The sequence below is a fragment of the Mus caroli genome, chromosome 1 (genome assembly GCF_900094665.2).
Source record: "Mus caroli chromosome 1, CAROLI_EIJ_v1.1, whole genome shotgun sequence".
Classification (NCBI taxonomy): Eukaryota; Metazoa; Chordata; class Mammalia; order Rodentia; family Muridae; genus Mus; species Mus caroli.
The window spans coordinates 146,384,967-146,402,070 of record NC_034570.1 but is presented as its reverse complement, the minus strand read 5'-3'; the positions used below and the strand labels follow the sequence as shown (position 1 = coordinate 146,402,070).

At 43.2% G+C, this 17,104-nt stretch overlaps 1 protein-coding gene across 2 annotated transcripts in view; it reads right to left on the bottom strand.

The window, feature by feature from the left end:
• The window catches only part of Acbd6 (acyl-CoA binding domain containing 6), a 136,717-nt gene that overhangs the window by 1,277 nt on the left and 118,336 nt on the right, over window positions 1-17,104 (bottom strand). For both annotated transcript variants that reach the window (XR_003837170.1, XM_021161212.1), the window contains one exon: window positions 8,957-8,987. Coding sequence is in view for 1 of the 2 variants with exons in the window: in XM_021161212.1 (XP_021016871.1) it covers window positions 8,957-8,987 (31 nt within the window). In the remaining variant the exon portion in view is untranslated. The remainder of the gene's footprint in view (window positions 1-8,956; window positions 8,988-17,104) is intronic.

Here is a 17,104-nt window from a genome sequence, read left to right as displayed (position 1 = left end):
AAAAAAAAAAAAAAAAAAGATCAGCAGCAAACATCCTCCTTCATGCTCCCCACAAGGGTTTCTTCCTGAACTTGGAGCTGGCTGGCCAGCAAGCTCCTGGAATCCTGTCTCCATTCCTCAGAACTGGGGTTAGAGACGTGCAGCCCTGCTTTTGTGTGTGTGTGTGTGTCGGGGCCTGGACTCACTCCCTAGTGATGATCCAGTAAGTGCTTTACCCACTGAGCCATCTCTCAGTCCTGAAGACCCTGAGCGGAGTGAAAAGCATTATTGGGGTCGCTGAGTCTAAGGCACAGGAGGGGAGACCCCCAACATCAAGACCTGTGATGAAGATGGTATTGTTACTGCCCCCAGGACAGACAAACAGACCAAAGGTTAGAGCAGAGAGCTTTCTACTCTTCAGCATATATACAGAAGTCAGATTTATGACAAAGCCAGGATTACAAGCAAGGAGGAAACAAATATCTAACAATTAGAAGGCTCTGAGATGACTGAGCTGAAGGCAAAAGCAGGCATTTTACACCAAATGAATCATAACAGCAACACACACACACACACACACACACACACACACACACACACACGAAAGGTGATCGGGGGAGACCTGGTGCAGGGAAAGTGCCCTTAGATCCGGAGCATGAACTCTGGGGCAGTCACTTTGGACAATAACTTGTCATTACAGGTTGTCCCTAAACACACACCCCTCCAAAGAAGGACCTGCTTCTAGTGACAGTCTACAGAGATTTCCTGCCCGTGTTCATTCCCCAGCTGATATCTGAAGACTGTCGGTATCAGCACCTTTCTCCATGGGCATCAAATGCAGACGGCTCAACCGCTCATGAGCAGTAACATGTAGGCACAGACACTGCTCATCTGGAAGGGGAAACTAAGGAACCCCAACTTCATACACCATTGGGTTCGTCTCAAAGACATAATGTTGAAGAATAAAAAAAAACCAGAATAATGCAGTCTAGTAGGATTCTATTTAAAGAATTATTTATTATTCTATTTAAAGAAATATGTAAAAATAGAATTAAACATTATCTCTTAGACATGCAAATATGTAGTGAAACTATAAGAGAAAGCATTCATATAAAATCTGCAATAAAGCTGGGCAGGGTGGCACACACCTGAAATCCAGCACCTGGGAGGCAGAGGCAGGAGGGTCAAAGTTCAAGACCAGCCTGGTCTGCACAGGGCATTCTAGGCCAGCTGGAAGCACACTGTTTCAACAAAACTAAACAAAAACTGAATATTGGCAATCACCATGGTTACAGGGGGCACTAAGGAGGGACATGACTGGACAGGCACACAGGAGGGCTCACCAGATGATACTGGTGATTTTCCTGACTCTTAAGCCAGGGAGGACAGACCCTTTTTACAGCTGTAATTCCCCTTACTCAAGACATTTTCCAGTGGCTTTTGTGGTGCGACACATCACACAAGAGCAGCAAGCCTTCTGAGAAAAGGCACAGAGGCCGTTTTATTGAGCAGAGGCTGCACCAGCTCTGTCAAGGATACAGTTGAGATTCCTGCTCTGAGAACTTACAAACATGGCAACAGCCAACTCTAGGGTAAAGGAATGAGGACGTGCTGTGCAGAGGGGAAAGAACACTTGGCCTTTCAACACTGCACATGGCTTAAGCCACTGATTTCCACGGGCTGAGGAAGCTCCCACTACTCCTATTTTGCTAGTTGCTTCTGAATCAAGGTCTCACTATGCAGCCCTGGCTGTCCTGGAACTTACCAGGTAGACCAGGGTGGCCTTGAACTCAGAGAGTAATCTGCCCCTGTGGCCTGAGTGCGGGGTTAATGGTGAAGACCACTGGGCTTCTATATGGTTATTGTAGCCACAACAGGAGGATGAATTTTGTTAACAGCCCTTCCCACCTATATCAGATGTTTTTTTATGCTTTGTTTTGATGACTATGGTATAATGTAATGATTTCAAACTATTAAACCAATTTGGACCCCTGGGTAATACTTTATTTGTACTTGGGTATACTCTACTTGCTAATATTCTTGGAAAGTGTTCTCTGTTTTCTGAAATAGTCTGTGTACTTTTCCAGATGCAGAACCACAGGAGCCTTGTCCGTTCTTCCCTCCTAAGCTCCCACCCCGGAGACTACTGTTGCTTATTCCTCGGGTTGAGGCTGATCGTGGGATGAGATGGGAGCTTTGTGTCCTTCTGAGATGGTTACAGTCCTCAATCAGCTTTCAGGAGTGATGATTTCTACATTTCCCCAAATCTTCAAGCTGGCCCAACTGTTGTGTGCGGGTGTGTGCATATGCACTGCCCTACTGGTATTAATAATTCCAGGACCTGGCTATGTTCACTCCCAGGCGGGCGCTGTTTCTAGCTTAGAACTTCCAGGTTTTATGCTGTGAAGGAGGCAAGAGCTGTTGAGCAAAAGCCAGGTCATGGTGGGCTGTAACTGGTGCAGCTCTGGTGCCTTTTTATTCTTTTGGTTGTGAGCCTAGTCTTGTCATGGCTGGACCATCTCAGTGGCCCTCTGACATCTTTTTATATTCCCTATCCTAATATACTTAGTCACTAAGCTCCTGTCCATAACCAGAGAGAACCTGGTTCTAAGTGAGCCAAAGTAGAGACTTTCTGAACTAATACCCGCCTGTGTGAGAGCCCTCTCTCTGCCCTCAGTGCTGTGGGGTCTCTTGTATGTGAGAGAAGCATTTGATGAATGGACAGATGAAGAATAGGAGAAGCAATTGTCTGTTTCAATCTGTACTGGCTAATTTTGTGTCAATTTGACACAAGCTGGAGTTATCACAGAGAAAGGAGCTTCAGTTGAGGAAATGCCTCCATGAGATCCAGCTGTAAGGCATTTTCTCAATTAGTGATCAAGCGGGGAGGTCCTCTTGTGGGTGGTGCCATCTCTGGGCTGGGTGGGTTCTATAAGAGAGCAGGCTGAGCAAGCCAGGGGAAGCAAGCCAGTAAGGAACATCCCTCCATGGCCTCTGCATCACCTCCTGCTTCCTGACCTGCTTGAGTTCCAGTCCTGACTTCCTTGGTGATGAACAGCAGTATGAAAGTGTAAGCTGAATAAACCCTTTCCTCCCCAATTTGCTTCTTGGTCATGATGTTTGTGCAGGAATAGAAACCCTGACTAAGACACAATCCTAGGGCAGCTGCTGAGTGGTGATATAACGGATGTGGTATATCCTGAGACAACATCAAAATAGGGACAGGTAGAGGCAGGACTGTCTTTGCCAAGGCCCAAGATCAAATAAAGTGTTTAAAATTAGAACCTTTCTGTCCAAATCTCCTCTCGCCATTCTGTTTTGTGATGCTGGGGCCTTATGTGTTCTAAGCATGTTCTCTACCACAGAGCCATATGCCCAGACCACCAAGTGACACTGGTCATTTAGAATTGCACCCTCAAATAACTTCAGCTAACATTGTTACTCCAAATTTCTGGAGTTTAATCATGAATAACTGAATATCTACTTCGGCTGAAATGCGCAGAGTCCCATAAAATAGAAGAAAGTTAAAGATGCATGGCGTCCAGCAGCTTCGAGGGGACACAAGCTGTGAAGAACTATCCATGGGACAGCTACCTTCTAAACAACGGCACTCAGCGTTCACACCGCCAGAATCAAGGTCCTGCGAGGCCCACTAGCTTTGCTTGGGACCTTTTTAACAGAGTCAGAAACTCCATATATAAGTCTGTCACTCAGGAAAGCCAACATTTAAGCAGGGGGATGGGGCTAAGCAGACGTCTGCTAAAGATGCAGAATGTGACCTTTCAGGCAAAGGGGTGGCCTCACATGTGCCGTGCCATGGAGTCAGCATCCGAGCAGTGAAGTGTGCTATAATCTCAGGATTCAGACTCAGGAGCAGAGGGAGGAGGGCTTGAAGAATTTAATCCTATGGCTAGCTGACTGCAGCTCTCCTAAGGAAACAATACTTGCGCTGTGTGAGAGTCCCCTAGCAGGACAGATGTGAGTAGAATTTTAGCTCCAGTCTAACTAAGAAGTGAGATTTAACTCACAGTATTTCAGAGCAGGGTGTGGTGTACATTCCTATATAAAAGGGATTTTATTAACAAGCACCTGAGGTTTATAAACAAGACAGACCCACACAGAAGCAGAAGCAAGCAGGGAGTAATACCAGAGAGAAAAGAGGGGCTGACATAAATGGTGGGATCCCGCCTACAAAGCCACACAAGTTAATTTTGTGCTGATGTGAAGGGCGCATGCTAGGGGCAGGCTGGTACCTGGGGGAGACTGGTCCACGCAGATGCCCAACAAATTGCTGTTGAAGAAACTGACCTGGCCTCCAATCCCATGGTGAGCTATCCCAGTGCATGCTTTGGTTTGGTTTGATTTGGTTTGGTTTTGTCCGCTCTATCCAGAATGGTGCTGAGAGAAGTTAGAATTTACTCAAAATTCATTCTCCTCCCTTTTGCATCTTTAGGGAATCACAGGTCACAAGCGAGAACGTGTAATCTCCTCATACTCTCAAAAACAAAGGCAAAGATGACAAGAGAAAGAAGGCAAGAACAGAGAGGGGGACCAGTGATAACAGTCACCAAATCAGCAAGGGGCCACATCGGTGCCCACACTGTGCTGGGAAAGACAGACACAGTCTGAAGCCCATGTTGGAAAAGCCTGAGCCAGTCTACAGGGACCGGCACAGTTGCTGAATTTATGGTGCCCTGGGAACCTCTATCTGTCAAGTGCCTTACAGGCAGCCCTGACACTGGCCCAGGTGAAGATGGATTCCCATTCAGGGCAGGGAGCCTTCTGACTCCATTAATCCTCGGGGTTCTGATGATGAATTTCTTTCTTTTTTTAAAATTTTATTTATTTTCTCTCTAATTCCTCCTCCCACTGCCCTGGAACAGTACGGAAGGAGCAGAACAGATGGCGCTTTCCGTGGAAGCCTGAGGGCTCAGGAGGATACAAAGCCGGCCCACTCTGCAATCACATGACCACACGTGCAAGGAAAAGCCTTGATTTCCCCTGGGAGACACAGATGCAATGATATTAGTATTCCCAATGGAGGAAGAGGAGGGGAAAGCTAACAGGCCATTTATAAGGAAGACCACACTTACTGCAACGTACTCCAGCAAGGACCACAGTTAAACACAAAATAACAAGAGGACCAATATTTGAAGACTCAAAACACTCAGGTAAAATGTGGGTAAATAAGGGTTTTAATATGTTTCCACACAAAGACCATTTAGGACAAACTAGTAAAGATGTCCAGTAGTACAATAATGGCCTCTAGTTAACCTGCGATTGGCTCTGACCCAGTTTTAATCGGAAGAAGCCAGGATTTACAGCCTGCTTAAGGATGGAGTTTGACAACTGCTATAATCAGAAGAGCTGTCAACACAAGGACAGCTGTCAAGCTCAACCATAATTCATAAAAAGTAATAGCTAAGCCCCTAAAGACCTCCCCAACACTGTCTGCACTCACTGTATTTAACCACACTCACAGTTCTGTGAAAATTCCAACAATAGGTTAAGGTCCTAAAACCAAATCAACAGTCACTGAGCACCCACTAAATAAAAAGGATTAAATAACATTAGATGACTAAATGTTCAACAGACTCCTAGGCATATAATAGGTGCTTAATAAATGGTCACTATTATTATCACATATAAGATGATTCTCACTATTCTCAAAGTATCTATTACAAGTCCAGTAAACTAGCAAAGAAATAAAACTAAAGGTGAAGTCCTCTAAAAGTGATTATTAATTGGAAAGTGTTTTTATGAAACATTCCTGAGTTGTCAGAACATTTTAGTTGTATATATCTTTAATGTCAAATGTCTGACTAGTGATATTATTTTAGTGTTTAATTATGTTGATTGTAACATATACAGTTCTTTGCTTGGTTCTTTCCACAGTAATTAATATAACCTGAGAGACAGAAATAGAGGGTGTTTCAATAGATGTATTTTGGACACGATCTGAATTAAGGATCACTTTTATTAATGTGTAATGTCTCAGTGAACAGAAAGATGATTATAAAAGCACACAGGATATCAGCATCGATATGTGTTTACTCATGGTATAGTTGTGGATATTAGCTCTGCCTCACTGTCCAAGGACCAGTGCATGCCTGCAGTCCTGGCACTTTGGCTGGGCAGGAGTATTATGAGTCTGAAGCAAGCCTGGGCTACATAGCAAGTTCCAGGTAAATCCTAGCTATAGACTAGGGCCTTGTTTCAAAAACAATATAACACCCCTCCCTCCCTTCCTCCTTTCTTTTTAATTATCTTCCAGAAGATACTGTGGGTCTCTCTGGCACTGCAGATGTGCATGACAGTAGCAAACAGGAGTCGATATGGAACCACCCATCCTGGATGCACAGTGCCTCTGCTCGCACAGCTCGACTGCTGAAAAGCTCACAGCACCTTTCCAGCCACCAGAGTTTCATCCGACAGCGGGGGAAACAAGCACCTAAGCTTGGCCATTTAGTGGGAAGATGAGAGAACAGACAGGACAACACTGCTCCCGGATCTCTACATCAGACAGGCTCTGTCTCTCTCTGTGTAAGCTTTACTAGGCTACAAAATACATGCATGAGAGTATCAGTCATATATATGTTTTCTTAAGATGAATATACTCATGTAACGTGTACATTCATTATCACATCAGTATAAGAATCCCAGAAGCACCCCTCCGAGTTTTACCAAGCCACTTCTGCTAAATTAATCATCCCCTGTCTCCTGATGCTGGAGTCTCCCCATTTTTGACTGTCCTATAACAGAAAGATCATGCACTCTTGGGTCCAACCCTAATACTGTATTTCTACTTTATCAGAGGATTCTATCAGAGAGCCTGCTGACATTTGCTGCATCCTTCGCAGGAATCAGACATGGTCCTGAGCACTTTGCATAAATTAACCTCTTATATCCTCATACCTAGTCTGAGGCCATGGTCCCCATTTCACTAAGTGTGAACTGAAGTGAGTGATTTAAACAGTCTGTGCAGAGTCAGCAGGAGACCGCGAATGTCAAGCACAAGTCTGGCTTAAACCCATGAGGTCTGAGCCACTCTTCTAAACTTCTTAAATTGAGAGTTGACTTTTCTCTCAAGCTTTTTATACATCTGAATTACTTAATTGGGTATTTCACCTAACTTAGAAATGTAGAAAGTCATACTAATAAACTTTAAAAACCTTACACCGCCCTTCAATTTGTGGGAAGAACTCAACACGATTATGATATAACTTTGTGTCTAAAGTACAATGATGGTTTCATTTGCTAATATTTTCCTTAGGATTTTGGTATTTATGTTCAAAAGTGAATTAGTCTCACAAGTTTCCTTTCTTCCTGCTAGTTTTACTATCTAGGTAATACCAGTAAGCTCATAAATTTGTAGACATTTCAGTTTTCATCATCAGTCTGATTTACACGGATTGCAAACAGCTAGTACTACAGTCTAGACTCCCAGGTGATCCAGCGACGCTCACAGCAACCAAACAGCTGCGCAGGACCAGACAAAGGTGCTGACGGGCATCTGAGGCCCTGATACTAATCCTAGCCCAGCAGGGCCAAGCCTGGCAAAGCAGCCTGTGTGTCTGAGACAGCCACGGGTGGGTGGACCTTAACTTGATTTAAACACTGATAGCTGTATTTTTTCAATAATAATCATAAACAATAAAATCTCTGAATATTTGCCAGTATTTTATAATTTATGAAATACTTTAATATCTTGCTATTTAACTGAATTTATTTAATAGTTCTCTAAGAGCCATGCTAATATTTCTGCTTTACAAATCGTTTTTACTATATTTTATACATTGCTTAAGTAAAGATAATCAGTAGAGAAGACAAAAATTAAGAATTAAACTTTTTTTCAATTATAGAAGTCTCCCTTTATCTGAGAGAAAAAATTCAAGAAAGTGAAGACAGGACCAAGCAACACACACACACACACACACACACACACACACACACACACACACATATACTTCCAGCAGTAATATATATAGATATATATTATACCTCTATATAATATCTATATACAGCAGTATATAGAGATTACCAGCTGTAAGGAATGAGATAAAGGAATATACTATCTCTGAAAACATTGTAGTGTACTGTGCTCACAGTCTGTGATGCTCTGAGGTAGGTGAGGCAAAGGAGGGAGCTATCAGCTCAGTTGTCAGGCTGCTACCAAAGGGTCACTTGAACACAGGCACTGTGATCAGCTGCTCTGGTAGCTGAGACACTACCAAGGGACTAATACAGGAGTAGTGTGGTATATACATAGCTTCACCAGGTCAGTGAAAAAGATGGGTCATCCCAAACTGAAGGAGCAAGGACGGTGTGAGTCTCTCCTGCTACTTGGAACACACATAATTTACAATTGATTAACTGTCTATTTGTAGAATTTTCACGTTTTCATATTTTTGGATTGTAATTGACTATGGGCAATTAAAGCTACAAAATAGTACAACTGCACGTTAGGGACTCAAACAAATTATTATTTTTTTAATGTGTGGTGTATGCATATATGAGGGGGGCCAGCCCCTGTATACACACAGGGAAGCTGGAGGTCTACGGTGTGTATCTTCCTCTGCCGATGTTCACCTTATCTTTTGAGACAAGGTCTGTCACTGAGCTCTCTGCCTTTGCCCAGGGCTCAGATACATGCCACTGTGCCTGGCTTTTGTGTGGCTTCTGGGGATCTGAACTCAGATCCTCGTACTTGCACAGCACACTTTACCGAGTGAGTCATTTCTACAACCTCAACAAAGTTTTGCTTTTTTTTTTTTTTATACTAGGGAAGAAATTAGATTCTACAATAACAAAGATTAGCATCTTGGTTGTTCCTGACAGTACCACAAATGAACTAAGTTCTTAGCAGTGGGTGGAAAAGCCCCATTGCTGATGAGGATCGCTGCATATCTACCAGCTCTACAGTCATATAGGCTCAGATAGGTGAGATGATAGGAGCAGTAACACAGAAACACCTTACCATAATGAAGAGCTGTCTGACCTTCGTTGTCCTATAAAAGAACACAAATGATGACTTTAGAAAAGATCGGCAAGTACGTAAAAGTACACAAACTACTGTAAACATACAGGGTACCAACGTTCTATAGGCTTGTCAGTCACAGGGAAAGCCCCTGCTTTTCTGCATCTTACCATCACTGGAGATCGGGCTGCTACCTTGGAGCACTGGAAACAGTGCATGGCAGCAGCTACAGCAGAGGAAGTGTACACACAGATCTGTGGAGAGTCAGTCAGGTGTGATGGCATGGTCACTGCAGTAGAGAGAGAGGAGCTAGTACTGCAGTGTTTACCCTGGACTCATTAGATGCTGATTTCTTTCTTTTCTTTTTTATGTATGTGAGTACACTGTTGCTGTCTTCAGATGCACCAGAAGAGGGCATTGGATCTCATTGCAGATGGTTGTGAGCCGCCATGTGGTTGCTGGGAATTGAACTCAGGACCTCTGGAAGAGCAGTCAGTGCTCTTAACCGCCAAGCCATCTTTCCAACCCTAGATGCTGTTTTCTAAGTCTTTACCCAAATCTACAGAATCTGCGACTTTTAGTAGGGTTAATACCTTTTAAAAAGATTTGCAAATTCCAGGCTAAAGACGTTAGGCTTTGTAACCAGATCAAACATCATAAAGATAAGTTCCGGAAAGTATGCAAATTTCCAGAAGTTAAGAACAAGACCTCCTATAGATCACACAGGAAAGTGAGATATTCTAGTTTTTATTTTTCTTTAAACCCAAGCTATTCTAAGCATGAACACGTGTAAAACAATGGAACAGACTGCTACTTCTAAGTAGTATTACCTTTTAGACTGAGAGCAATCTGCAGAAAGAATACATACAACAAACTATCAGAGGTACAAGTGAGGGCAGAGTTTAGCAGCTGCTCTGAATGCAGAGCCTGTGCCTATGGAAACTGTTCTACCACAGGAAGAAGGATGGCTGAACTAGCATCAAACTGTTCTGGAACACCCTGTACCTGTTTTCCCACGTAATGTGGGGCTGGGGCTTAACTCCAAAACTTTTGGCTATGGGCATCTCAATTTAAGCTTCTAAATAAAATGCAAGAAGCTGCCATGGAGAACTTATTTACTGATTTGGACAGTAAGTAAGAAAGAAAACAAGTCATTCCTTAGGGTTTCCTTAGCACCTAGAAGCCCCTACGGATGGCGGGGGGGGGGGGGGGGCAAGCACGGGGTAGTCTGTGTCCTCCCAGGGATTGTGTGTGTGGTGTGCTTCTCAGAGGATTTAGAGGTGAGGCGTATGTGAGGGAGTGAGCCAAGATAGGAAAGAAGTAACTAGGGAGGGGTGGACAGGGTACATCTGGCTAGGGTGCCACAGTGGCGGAGTTTGGGATTCCTGCCAACAATAATATAGATAATAAACTCTAAGAACAGGAAAAATACAGGACACGGCAACCAAAAATAAGGAGCCCAGAAGGTCACTGGTGTGGTCTGAGTGAGAACTGTCCCCACAGGTTCTTGGCATTGTTTTAGGTCCTCCATTGGTTCTGCTGCTGGGGAGGCTTGGGTGGTGCAGCCTTGGTGGAGAAGTTATCACTTCATCACTCAAAGTAGGCTGGAGGGAAAAGTCTTTACAGCGTTTTAAATGCTCGCTGCTTCGAGAGCGTTCATTATGTGAAGTACCGAGTCTCGGTATCCTGTTCCAGCTGCTCTAGGCTTGCTCTGTGCCAGTGCTTCATGAGGGCCTCTCATCCGTCTGGAGCTATAGGAGAGAGTATATGTCTTTTCCTATGTGAGTTGCTTTGGTCAGAAGTGTGTGCCCCCAAGATTAGGGGCAAGAGTGTGGAGGGGCACTGAGGTCTATGAACAGGGTCAGCGTGATGCCAATGTGGAGCCTGAGTTTCGTGCCAGAGAATTATACCTGGTCAGGGTATAGCTAAGGGCAACTGGAAAGAGCAGCACTGGTCAGACTCAAATCTATCTTGCTAGTTTTCAATGTTAGGCGCTGAAAATGTCAGTACTGCCTCAGGGGTTTATAGTCTCAGTACAAATGCCTAACAGTATAAGGAATCAGAAAGGAATCTACTGCAATCTTGAGTCTACTATGATATTAGGACTCTACTGTTTTTCCCCATCATTAAATTTCTCACAAAGTATAGTTCTCAGTTAGACAGGGTAGCATACAACTGCAATTCCAGTACTTAGGAGGCTGAGGCAGGACTGCTTTAAGCTCAGGGTCAGTAAATGCCAAATGAGTCAGGGATACGGATGAGATTCTGTCTCAAAAGCGGGGGCGGGGGGGCATTTGGTGGTGCAAGCCTTTCATCGAAGCACTCAGGAGGCAGAGGCAGGCTGATCACTGTGAGTTTGAGGCCAATAGTTTCTATATACTGAGTACCAAGCCAGCCAAGGATACATAGTGAGACCCTGTCCAAAACCAACCAACCAACCAACCAACCAACCAACATCAAAAAACCTGGGGGCGGGGAAGAACATTATCTTGCTATTTGAGCAAACTTTCATGTTTAATTACAGTGTTTATACATATCAAAAGTACAGACCCTCACTTGGAAGAGAGAGTTGATTTCCTTTTATCTATAATAAATATAAATAGGTAGTTACACACACACACACACACACACACACACACACACAGAGTCTTAGGGTTTTTATTGCTGTGACGGAACACTAAAAGGCAAGTTGGGGAGGAAAGAGTTTATTCAATAGTTTACACTTTCAGATCTTAGTTAATCACTGGAGGAAGTCAGGACAGGAACTCAAGCAGGGCTGGAACCTGAAGGCAGGAGCTGATACAGAGGCCATGGAAAGGTGCTGCTTACTGGCTTGGTCCATGTGGCTTACTCAGTCTGTTTTCTTAAAGAACCCAGGACCACCAGCGCAGGGATAGCCCCACCTACAGTGGACTGGGCCCTCCCCTCTTGATCACTAATTGAGAAAATGCCCTACAGCTGGATCTCATGGAGGCATTTTCTCAACTGAGGCTACTTCCTCTCTGATGACTCTAGCTTGTGTCAAGTTGACACACAAACCCAGCCAGTACACATGTGTACACACACACACACACATACACACGTGCATGTTCTGGAAGAAAACAAACTAGAGTAACTCAGTAGAGTGGTTTTGGGTACTACTTTGGACCTTTTAGAAGAAAGATTGGGAAAGATGCCCAAGTGGCATGTAACCCAGCTTAGGAAACAGCACTTGTCAGCTTGTTCTGGAACAAGCATGTTACCCAAGCCATGCTGAGAGTTTTCTCTCAGGAGTCTTCAAAATGGAGCAAGGGAGTGGAAGTTTAGTAAAGAAGGCCCTTTTCTTTTTACAAATTTAAAAGCATAGCTTATGTGAGGTCTCTAAGGTGCTTAAATTCCCAGAGGAAGAAAGAGGGAGCCACTGGGAGCTAGTGTTTACTAGGCACAATTTCATTTTGGGAGGAAAAGTTCTAAAGGCAGATACGGTGATGACTGCCAACAGTGTAAGCATATTTAATGCCAATTACTGGACAGTTAACAGTGGTAAAAATGATAAATTTTAATTTGCTGTCGTGGCACATACCTGAAACCCAGCACTGGGGAGGTGGAGGCAGGAGGATCAGGAGTTCAAGGCCATCTTTGGCTATATAGCAAATTAAAGGGCAGCCAAGACTATGAAAGGTCCTATCTCAAAACAAAACATATATAATACACTTCATCATTGTAGGATTTTCCTACAAACTAATTTCCTACAAAATTTAAAGAGCAAGGGGCAAGGCTTACTTTGGAGAAAACCGCAGGGAGAGAAGGGTAGACTCTCAAGCCCACTGGGCAGTGCCCAGCAGCAGCCTGCACTCTTGTCCTTCTAAGGACGCCTACCCCATGCCCGCAGGCTTCTTAGGTTAGCCAGCAACACTGCAGGGACTGCATGTTCCCATGACATGGCTATGGGATCAAACACAAGATTCTTCTCTTCTGTTCAGTGTTGCACACTTAACAGCATTGCTAAGACACTATATAAAAACAGAGGCACTCAGGAAACTGGCTGTGAAGAATCAGACGCAGGGATAACATGTTAGAGTTACTCATTGTAGTTTTAATTATGTCTAAGTCTGGCATGTACTGCCTCTTAGGTCTTTGACTGTAACAGAAAATGATTAAATCAATCTGACAATTTAGAAAATTGAAAATGCATTTTATGATTATTCTTCTAAGAACTTTTCTTAATATATGTTGTCCACTGAAAGTTCTGGGCATGTTCTGTCTTTCTTGGAAAGGAAATGTACGTATAGTGATACTGGCATCTTTAGGAAACCATGTAGGTCATGCCAGCAGGTTTTCCAAATAACTGGAATATTACCTTCAAGCACCTGAAACACCCCCACCCTCTCTGAGGTAGGATCTCTTTACATAGTCCTGGCTGCCCTAGAACTCACTATGTAGACCAGGGTGGCCTCAAACTCACAGAACTCTGCATGTCTCTGCCTCCCCTGTGCTGGGCAGTCCATGTCTGACAGCTCTCTTGCATATAGTTCTTTCCAAAGTATTTTACTTCTCTTTGTCCTGTGGAGACCATTTAACTTTCTCTTGATGATTGGAGTTAGAATCATAAGCTGACCATGTTCCCTCAATATCTAGAAGCAGGCAAATGCTGGAGAAGATGAGTGAACAAAACCATAATTTATTGTACACGTTACACTATATATGATGCCTTTGGAGAGTACGAGGTAGGTAAGGTGATTTGATAAGTAGTTGCAAGTTATTTTTGTTTGTTTGTTTTATTGAGTCTGAGTTTGTTCTTTTGCCGGAAGATTTTAAATTACTCTGTATTATGGTCACTGGATCCAAATCTTTGACAGAGTCTACTTCCCATCCACTGGAGGCTGAAAAGCAGAAGCGTGTGTTCTCCCTTGTGTCTCAGGAAACGCGGGTGATGATTTGCTGGTAGGCTTGTAAGATGGGTTTTATCTTGTCTTTAGACTCTATTCTTATAATGAGTACTTTCTGATTTTTAAAAAGTCTGCTGGAAGCGTTTATTTGAGTGCACTCTGGAGTGATGAATGAAGTTCACATAAAGGGAGACTGCGCTGGTGGAGCAAAACAGTGACTTCAGTCCTGTACCCTTGGTGCCCCCACCAGCTGCCAGCAGAATCAGCTGGAAAGTGTCCCACAGTGCAGTTTGAAACCCTTTTCTAGGAACCTGAGGATGCTGGCTAACAAGTTTTTTTGATATATAGATGTAAATTTTACTGGCTCTATTTCTAGACTTTGGTCTTATCATCCATAGAATAATAGGTTAGCTTGTCAATAATTAAAGCAACTTTTCCAGACTAGACCACTCATGAGATTTTGTAATAATTCTCTCTGAATAAAAAACAAGAGCATTGGATATACTTGGAAAAGCTGAAAGAACAGAGCAAAATACAAAGGACTTGATCTGAAAGTCCACACTGGAGATGCAGTGACAATCTGATGCTTCACTGCAGTGACAGAGCTTGACAGGTAGGGAGCTAGGTATTTTTAGCTCTACTTGGCATCACTACACCTTCTGCAGACAAGCAGTGTGTGTCCTATGGACTGCAGTGGTAAAACAGCTTCACAGATGATATGTACATTGGTAAGTAGCCATCATAAATGGGACAAATGACTACAGCAAGCCCACCAGAGGTGGCGTGGACTCACTCCTCATCCTCTCAAAGCAGCTGAGCAGATTCTCATCTCCACCAACGTTCTCAAGAACAAGTCTGTTTGGAGAACTGCAATGGTTGCATTGACTTTAGACAGCACTAAACTGGAGTGAGGGAGTCTGGAGCGAAGGGGCACAGTATAGATGAGCAGAAACCAAGGAATGGGTAGCCATGTGCTGTGTCTACAAGGCACGAATCATTCACACTCACAGGCTGCTAAAGGCACTGCATGAAACTATTCAAGAGTTCCTGCCAGACATAATTCAGAATTTGTCATAAGAACTGAGCCAGACTCCAAGTAATTCACATGACCAGTTTCTCCCACCCCCACCCCGGCCACCTGGGAGCTCCAGAAAATAGGACCCTGACAGAGAAGTCGTGTCTTACTAGGAGATCCAGATGTGTCTTGGCTCAGATGCTCTGCTGCTTCCCAGGCAGACAGCTTCTGACAGTAGCTCTCGGGATTACACTCAGGATGTGCCCATTAGATGGAACTCAGGGGACCAGAGAGATGACTCACCAGTTAAAAGCACTGGCTGCTCTTGCAGAGGACCTGGGTGTGGTTCCCAGCACTCACATGGCAGCTCAAAGCCATCTGTCACTCTAGTTCTAAGGGATCTGACACCCTCTTCTGGCCTCCTCAGTCACCTGGCACACATGGTGTACATATATACACTCAGGCAAACATGCATACAAACGAAATATATAAATCTTAAAAATAATTTTTTTAAAGATTTGTGTATTTTATGTATGTGAGTACACTGTTGTGGTCTTCAGACACACCAGAAGAGGGCATTGGATCTCATTACAGGTGGTTGTGAGCCACCATGTGGTTGCTGGGAATTGAACTCAGGACCTCTGGAAGAACAGTCAGTGTTCTTAACCCCTGAGCCATCTCTGTAGCTCCATAAATATTTTTTAGAAGTAACTTAGGACAGTCCAAAATGCAATGTCTCTACTAGATATTTATCATTTCTTTGCAATTTCTCCAAGTCTAGATTAATTGACCAATTAGGGACTTCATTTGTCATAAATAATATTATTGAGTAGATAATTGTTACCCTTACCTCCAAAGGTTACAAGGAACTCGGACATTTTAAGTGAAAGATTAGATTCGATCCAGCAGCAAAAAAGACTCAATTCCACAATATGGCACTAATTTAGTCAGAATTTTCCTCCAGAATAGTAGTTCTCCAAGCTTCCTAGTGCTGCAACCCTTTAATACAATTCCTTACCTTGTGGTATCCCCATCCATCAACTATTGTCATTGCTATCTCAAAACTATAATTTTGCTAGTGTTATGAATTTTACATATCTGATATGTAGGATATCTAATATGTAAAAGGGTTGTTTGACCTCAAAGGGGTTGTGACCCACAGGGTGGTAGCCACTGCTATTGAAGCTTAGCTTAAAGACTATCATAGGACTTTGTTAACTCCACCTGTCCTACTTTATCTACAAGAATCTCTTCCATGGTACATGTTCTTTATTTCTTTGATGGAAGATAAAATATACACGAGTGTCTCATATTTATTATATGTGACATATGCTCATATATTATGTATGTATACAATATAAAATATGAGAAATTCATATATGTGAGTTTCAGTCAATGATAAAGGAGAATGAAATTATGTCATTTGCAGAAAAATGTCTGGAACTGGAGATTACCACGGTAAACAAGCTAGGCTAGACACAGAAAGACAAGTATGTTTTAGCTCAAGAGAAATACATATTTCAAGCTAAACTTCCTTAAACTTAACTTTTATTATATCTATTTATTTTGTGGTATGGGTGCATGTGTCTGCCATGGTGTATATGTTGAGGTCAGAGGACAACTTGCAGAAGTCTGTTCTTTACTAATACCATGTGGATCATGGAGACCAAACTTAGGTCATCTGTCTTGGTGGCAATGAACTATATCTGACATGCTGATAAGTTCATTAGCCCAGAATCTAGATTTTACACACACACACTCACACATGCACACACATGCTCACACATGGCATGAAAGTAGAAGGGAATGTTTAGTGGGAAACTGGAGACTAACAAAGAGGGCAGGTGGAACAAGAAAGGTAATAAGAGGCAAATATGAGCAGAACACATGGTACACACGTGTGCAGATGTCAAAATCATGAAGTAGAGGCTTAGTTACCACCTGTGGCAATAATGGGCGGTGGAAACTTTTGGAGGTGGGTCAGATGAAGAAGTTTAGGTCAACTGGGGTGTGTCTTTGAGTGGATTTTGGGCCCTTGGCTCCTTCCTGTCTAAGAAACCTTGTTGCATCTGGGCTGCCATTTCCTCAAGCCCAGGGCCAGATGGTTTAGTGCAGACCGTTGAAGAAGAGCTAATACCAATATTCCTCAAACTATTCCATAAAATAGAAACAGAAGGAACACTACCTAATTCATTCTATGAAGCCACAATTACTCTGATACCTAAGCCACACAAAGATCCAACAAGAAAAGATAACTTCAGACCA